The sequence below is a fragment of the Vombatus ursinus genome, unplaced genomic scaffold (assembly GCF_900497805.2).
Source record: "Vombatus ursinus unplaced genomic scaffold, bare-nosed wombat genome assembly UNPS02014867.1, whole genome shotgun sequence".
NCBI classification, from domain to species: domain Eukaryota; kingdom Metazoa; phylum Chordata; class Mammalia; order Diprotodontia; family Vombatidae; genus Vombatus; species Vombatus ursinus.
The window spans coordinates 765,473-773,122 of record NW_020954645.1 but is presented as its reverse complement, the minus strand read 5'-3'; the positions used below and the strand labels follow the sequence as shown (position 1 = coordinate 773,122).

At 47.3% G+C, this 7,650-nt stretch overlaps 1 protein-coding gene across 1 annotated transcript in view; it reads right to left on the bottom strand.

The window, feature by feature from the left end:
- Positions 1-7,650, bottom strand: part of WNT9A (Wnt family member 9A) — an 85,152-nt gene that overhangs the window by 23,001 nt on the left and 54,501 nt on the right. The window contains exon 2 of the mRNA XM_027842205.1: positions 939-1,198. Coding sequence (XP_027698006.1) covers positions 939-1,198 — 260 coding nt within the window. The remainder of the gene's footprint in view (positions 1-938; positions 1,199-7,650) is intronic.

Sequence of the window (7,650 nt, the reverse complement as noted above, 5' to 3'; positions counted from 1 at the left end):
TCCCCAACCCCCCCCACCCCCAGAGTGGGCACGCGCGCGCACACACACACACACACACACACACACACACACACACGGCCCTGGGTTCTCGCCAGTGCCCAAACTGTCTCCACTGGGCGCTATTTGATTGCATGAGATATTCTGTAACAAGATAATAAGCTCCCAATCAATGCAGCCATTCTAACCCCGGGTGCCTCCCCCAGCCTGCCAGCCGTGAGGCACCAGCCCTGCGGCTGGGATCAATTCCCAAGTCTCCCTAACCAGCCTCACACCACACGCCCTCCTAACCACCCCCCCAAAAAAATCTTATGAAGTAACTTCTGCTTACTCTAACTATCAACCTCAACTCTAAGCCCGGGTGCCAGGAGAAACTTAAAAAAAAAAACAGTATGGAAGGACGGATGGATCCTATAACTATAGACAGGGCCAGCCCTAACTAGCAAAATGGCAGAGAGAGCCAAGTTGGCCTTCCCTGTGCCTAGGCTCTTGGAGGTCCACACACATCTTTCCCCCGCCCCATCTCCCCATCTCAGGTGCTTAGTGCCTTCTGGCTTTATCACTGTCCCCACCCTCAAAGCCAGATCTGAGGAAAGGAAGCCATAGACTCACACAGCTATTAGCAGTCCTTTATACCTCATGGACAGAGTACAGACGCCCTTCTAACCCCTACTGAACCCTAGGAAATCAGAGCTGGGAGGGACCTCAGAACAGAGAATCTCAAGGCCCTTAGGGATCCTGGAAACCTACTCAGTCTCCCACCTCAAGCCCCCACCAATGCCCAGTTTTATAGGTGGGGAAGCTGGGAACTAGGGTCACACAGCTTGCCCAAGCTCATCCAAGCAGGTCAGTGCCCCTCCCACCTAAGCATCCTGCCCTTCCTTCCTCCTTCAGTCTCATCCTCCTCTCCCAGCCTTGGTGGCTTAGCTGCAAAGACTGACCTCTCTTCAGCAGGCTGGCCCGATATCGACCCTCCAGAGTACAGTTCCAGCGCTCAAAGCGGAACTGGTACTGGCACTCCAGGGCACTCATGCTGATGGCCTCCATGAGTGTCTCGGCCACACCTGGATCCCGCCGGCACATGCGTCTCTGCTTCTTCTCCAGCTTGAGCCGGTCACACACTTTGTAGTGGGCCTTTGTGGCAGCCTCCTCCATTTCTGTCGTCAGTGGGAGGATGGTCAGGGGCTCACTGCCTGTCAGCCTGGGGACAAAGAGGACAGCGACAGTCAGCTAGGCACCCTAACCACCCATGACTTTTGTTGTTGGACCGTAACCTAACATGGCGCAAAAAGCAGTGGGTTTTGAAGGATGAGGAGGCTGTTGGGGCAGGGGTGCAGGGAACATAAGAAAAGGCATGGAATCTCAGAGGAGTGCCACAGATATACAGGCTGCACAGTGGGGAACAGAGTAGACAGACAGTAGAGGGGCTTAAAAGCCAACCATGGAAGCTGAAACAACTGGCACGTAGTGAGCACTCAATAAATGCTTGCTGACTAAACAGCACAAAGACAACAGAAAGCTAGTGAAGGATATTGAGCAAACGAATAGCAGCCCTGCTGGGTTTGCCTAAAACAGGGGGTTTCTTAACCAGGAATTGGTGAACTTGTTTTAATAGTTTGGCAACTGTATTTCAACATAGTTTCCTTTGTAATCTTGTGTATTTTTATTTTATGCATTTAAATACATTATTTTGAGGAGTCCATAGGCTTCCCCTGGGATCCATGACCCAAAAAAGAAGAAGAACCGTTGACCTAGAAGCAGGACTAAGTCCTGGATCTGCCATTATTAAGGGGTTTATTATTAAGGGCTAGAGCATAATGCATCACTGGGTCTATTTTCAGATGCCATCTCTGCCTCTTGACCTTAAGCAAGTTCCGTTCCCATTTTCTGAGCCTCAGTTTCCTCCTTTGTAAAATGAGGGTGTCAGACTAGATCATGCTAACTTTAAATCTCAAAGTGAGACCCCCAGAGATTCCAGAGACCCAATTTCCTGGGATACAACTCAGTAATTATCAACTGAATCCTTCTCAGAGCAGAGGGGATACACTCTGACAGAATCACGGATCTGTCTGAATAGCTAGCATCTGGCAATGAGGCTACACAGTGGATAGAGTATCGGACATGGAATTAGGAAGACCCAAGTTCAAATTTTACTTCAGATATTTACTGCTTGTATAATTTTGAACAAGTCTGCCTCAGTTCCTTATCTATAAAATGAGGATAATAATGGCAACTATTTTCCAAGGTTGTTGCGAAGATAAAATGAGATGTTTGTAGAGTTCTTCAGAAAACACAGAGGATTCTTCTCCTCCTCCTTTTCCTCTTTCTCCTTCAAGTTGGAGGATCAGGTCAGAAACCTCCTATCCATTCCTGGCACCCCTGTTCTTCTCCCTCAAGGAAATAAAATCCTTTTCCTAGAATCACCCAATCTCATACTTCAAAGATACTTCTGAAACCATCTCGTTCAGCTCACCACAGAGCAAGAAGCTCTTCTCTACTCTCCCCAATAAGTGGTCATTCATACAATAATACACATCAACTTGGATGAGTACTTTCCTTTCCCCAACCTTGCAGCCAGCTTGGTTTTCTCATCTGTGAAATGAGTAGCATAATCAGTAGTGGTACTTCTGTAGGATAAATACTTATCAGGTACCTGCTATATGCCAGGGCATGTTTTCAGAGCTAACAGCACAAACCAGATTGTGTCCTAGAGGACGTATAATTTAAAAGAGTTGCTACAACGTGTATTCAGATTAAAAAAAAAATATGTAAACAAAAGAATGTGACAGGGGTAAAGGAAAGACTTTAACAAAAGATGCTTGGGAAATTTGGAGAGAAAGAGAACGTATTCATGGTGCCATGGAAAAAGCACTAGATTTGAAGTCAGAGGGCCGGTGTTCAAATTCTGATTCTGCAGCATTCTACCTTTAGGACCTGGGACAGGTCATACTCCTAGAGATTTACATTTCCTGGCTTGTAAAATGAACCTCTAGACTCAAACATTTATTAAGCACTTCCTGTATGCATAAGCACTGAGGATACAAACAGCAAAACAATAATAATAATAAAAACTCTGACCTCAAGGACCTTACATTCTAATGGGGGGAGGGGGAGACAATAATTTCATAGGATCACAGATTGAGAGACGGAAGGACTTGGGAAGTCATGGAGTCCAATTTCATCATTTTACAGACAACAAAACTGAGGTACAGAGAAATAAAGCACATTGCCAAGGTTTACACAGCTACTAAGTGTTTTATGTGGGATTCGAACCCCGGTTGATTAGATTCTAAATTCAATACTCTATCCACTACAACACACTGCTTCAATATTATACCTTAAAAGGTACATACAAAATACGTACATCTAGGGTAGGGGAGGATTTGGGATCTCCATCAAAGTGGTAACTTCTCGACAGAAGGAATTCAACAGGCAGATCTAAGGGGGAGGGGCATTCTACCAAAGGGAAGCTAAGTGTACAGAAGATGAAATGGGAATGAGAATGACCTGACTGGGGGACAGAGAATAATCCAGTTTGGCTTAATATAGAATGTACGAAGCAGGGGAAGGTGAGATCAAGATGGAAAGGCAGGATGAAGCTTTCTCTGGAACTCTCATTTCCACAAAGAAAATGTTTTCCCCCACATACTAGGAAAGTACAAAAGACAATGGCAACCACTCCCAATGCCCTTCGGATTGGGAAGACGCCCCACGCAGGCAAATCATTATCTGGGAATCTAAGAGGGAATTGAACAATGGAACCATAAAGGGGACTGCGGCTTGGTTAGAACTGTCCAAAAGCAGAATGTTAATGAGCTCCCTACCACTCAAGGTGTGCAAGTAGAGGCAATAGACTATGAGAAGTGGTCATGTGGAGGGGATTCCTGTATCAGGCAGATAGCTGGCTCTCCAAGAGCCCTTCGAGCGCTGAGATTCTAGGATTTGATGAATGGCAGCCAACAGCTACTTGCCAGGCCCAGGGAAGGGATGCTTCAAGCACTTGGCATGACTTTAGTTGATGGGAATGGGAACTGGTTGGGCAGGAATAAAGACCTTCTCCTCAACCCCCAGGAGAGCTCAGCCACACAAGCCCCTCCAGGGCTGGAGGTACAGGCAAGCCTCACTGTGGTATCTGATTCCTGATGGAGGCAGATAGGAGGCCTTGGGAGATAAAAGAACAGGTGCCTCTGAAAGGTCAGGGGTGTGGGGGAACACGGCCACATGCTCCGTCCTGGACGTCCCCAACTGATGCTTCCTGGGGGATCAGATCTATCTTCAACAAGGGACAGTTAGCCACTTAAGGGGGCCGTCTGTAGGGTATCGTACTCTGCCAAACCATTCACGAACATCGGCTTATCTTCTCCCTCCCCTGCCCCCATCCTCAATTCTAGATAGGGTTGCCCTCAATAGCTAATAGCTGGCATCTATATAGTGCCTTGGGGCAACTAGATGGAGCACACAGAGCTAGACCTGGAGTCAGGAAGACTCCTCTTCCTGAGTTCAAATTCGGCCTCAGATGTTTAGTAGCTATGTGACCCTGGGCAAGTCACTTAACCCTGTTTGCCTCAATTTCCTCATCTGAAAAATGAGCTGGAGAAAGAAATGGCAAACCACTCCAGTATCTTTGCCTAGAAAACCCCAAATGGCATCATGAAGAGTTGGACGTGACAGAAATGACCAAACAACAACATACATGGCTTTAAGGCTTGCAAAGCACTATATAGATATAGATATATATCTCCTGTGCTCTATCCATTGAGCCACCTGGTTGACTGAAGGCTCAAAATCTTTAATACTGGTCTCTCTGAATGTCAGAGCTGGAAGAGAACTTAGAAAAGAAGAATCAACAGCTCCGATTTTCAAAGGATCATAGATTTAGAGCTAGCAGAGTCCTCTGAAGCCATCTAGTGCAGATCCCTTACTTTACAGACAAGAAAACCATGACTTAAAGAAAGGAGGGCATTGGTCTGTGATCACACAGCTAAGAAGCAGCAGAGTCAGACAAAAAACCCAGGTCTCCCCCTACAGTGCAGTGCACCCCCTTCCCGCCCCTTCGAAGCTATTCCTGCAAAGGCTTCCAGGGCAACATTCCCAGGATCAGGTTGCTCCTGTCTTTCAAATCCATCTGTGGCTCCCCATTGCCTACAGTGGAACTCACCAGGCCCTGTTCTGAGAAACCTACTGCTCCCTGTGACAAGAATGGGATTTCTATGAGAAAAATCTCAGTTCTGACGCTATCTATGCCCCCAAATATTAAGTATGAGGTTTTGTAACATGCATCCCTCTTCCCTCAATGAATGCCAATAATTGACTCCCCACAAAATAATATTTTGGGGCAGCGAGGTGGTTCAGTGGATAAAGTGCTAAGACTGAAGACTTCTTTCTGACTTCAAATCTGGTCTCAGACACTTACTAACTGTGTGACCCTGGACAAGTCACTTATCTCTTTGCCTCAGTTTCCTCATCTACAAAATGAGCTGGAGAAAGAAATGGCAAACCACTCCAGCATTTTTGCCAAGAAAACACCAAATGGGTCATGAAGAGTTGGACATGACAAACGACTGAACGATATTGTTATCCCCACCGTATAGAGAGGAAAACTGAAGAGAGGCGAGATGGTTTGCCCAATGAGACATAAGAAGTATCAGAGTCAGGACTGGATTCCAGGCTTTATGACCGCTGAGCCAGCGCCCTTTCCCCATACACCAGGTTCTCAGGTAGAGCTCTGTCAAATGACAACGCCACAGGGCTCCCCCCTCTCCCTTGTCCTTCCCACAGGGCCCCAAACAGTAAAGCCTCCTCTGGGAGGCTTTCTGCCTAAGTCAGAGATAGGGCCCAAGGTTGATCCTTATGCTCTCCCTTCCCCTTCTGACTGGGGAGAACAGCAAGGCAATCTGCTCCACTTCTGTCCCCTGGCATTATGTCCTAACTCCTAGTCACTCCACCCTTGGGCATGCCTGGCTTCCTGCCAGCCATTCCACCCCCTCCCTTAACCCACCATGTGTTGGCATCCATCTGTCTCCTCTTCTTTCTGCCCAGACAGTGCCAAAGGACACACTGGAGTGGGTCATGAATCACCCAGTTGGTCTGTGGGATGCCTCGGGCTGTCAATCACTCAGTCAGTCAACAAGCATTTATGGAGTGGAATCGCTGGGGTTGGGGCCCCGAGTTGGGGAGCAGGGGGAGGGATTGGAAGAGAAGGAAGAAGTCAGGGAAGTGAATACAAAAGAATTAGAAAATACAGCTCTAGCCCTGAAGAAATTCACATAGTACAGCCGGGGCAGACCCAAGTACGTGAAGCAAGTGGAGAACAAGTCATCTAAATCAGGTCGGTATCAACAAACCTTAGTATTAGAATTGGAAGAGACCTTCAAACATCCCTTTCCAGAGCTGGGAAGGGACCTTAAAGATCATCTAGTCCAATCCTTCATTTTACAGATGAGGAAACTGAGGCTCAGAAGACCAGGCAAGTGCCTAGCCCCCTTGACCCACCCGGGAGAGCAGGGAAAATAACTCATTATAAGCAGAGCAGGGATTCAAACTCAGGTCTTCTGATGCCCAATCCAGAGCTCTTTCCCTGGTGGTGTGAGCCATGTAATATAATGAAGAGCAGAAAAGCTGGTTCAATTCAAACATTTGTTAAAAGTAGGTTGGGTGGGTACAAGACCCTGGGTTTACTGCAATAGGTCAAAAGTTCTACAATCTTCTCAGTTTCTACAATCGCCTCCTAAATCCTCCAAGGTCTTAGATGATTTTGTGAATTATTGTAGCCCAAGATGGGGTGCCAAAAGCATGGCCCTGGGGCCAACCTGGTGAAGAGCTCCCCTGAACTGAGCTAGACAGGGCCTCCTGGACACTTAGTCAATCTCTCAGCAGCCCTGTAACTCAAAATCTTTTTCAACTAGGCAGGACCTGCCTCGTCTTACCTGGATTTTTCTTGAAGAATTCAGGGCACCTCCCAGCCATGATAAACCAACGAGAAAGGTCTCCGGATTTAAACAGGAGTTTAAAAAAAAAAAGACACTATGCCTGTCCTCAGGAAACTTCCAGTCTAACAGGGGCATAGTATAAGAGACTGTCTTAGGGGCTAGGGAATAGCCAAGGCTGAGCCCCAGGAAGAAGTCCAGGTCTGGCCTCCTTCCCAAGCTAGTTTCAGGTCTGTACCAGTTGAAGTAACTTTCCCCTGTGGGCCTTTTCCCCATGAGGCCCCCAGAAGAGACACTAGGAAGCATTTGGCCAGAGACCCCGCCTGTCACATCATCAGCTCTATTCTGGGAGCAGCTCAGCAGCCTGACCATCCTTCTCAGCACACAGCAATGCCAGCTAAGCTGCTCCGGCCCCGACCTTCATGTCTGTCACATTATCTTCGGGGCAACTGAATCTCTCTCAATTTCTGCCTCTCAGAATCGTGGAGTCTCAAAGTTGGAAGGGACTGTACCAAGCACCCAATTCAACCTACTATGGAATTACTTCTTAAGAATTAGAGCTTATGATATCTTTAATGAAACCCCGACCAGAACAGGTGTCCATTTCCAACAAAAGATCATCCAGCCTCCACTTGGGGTCTCTCTCTCTTCCTCCCTTCCTTTTCCCCCTCCCACTTCCGTCTCTGTCTCTATCACACACACACACACACACACACACACACACACA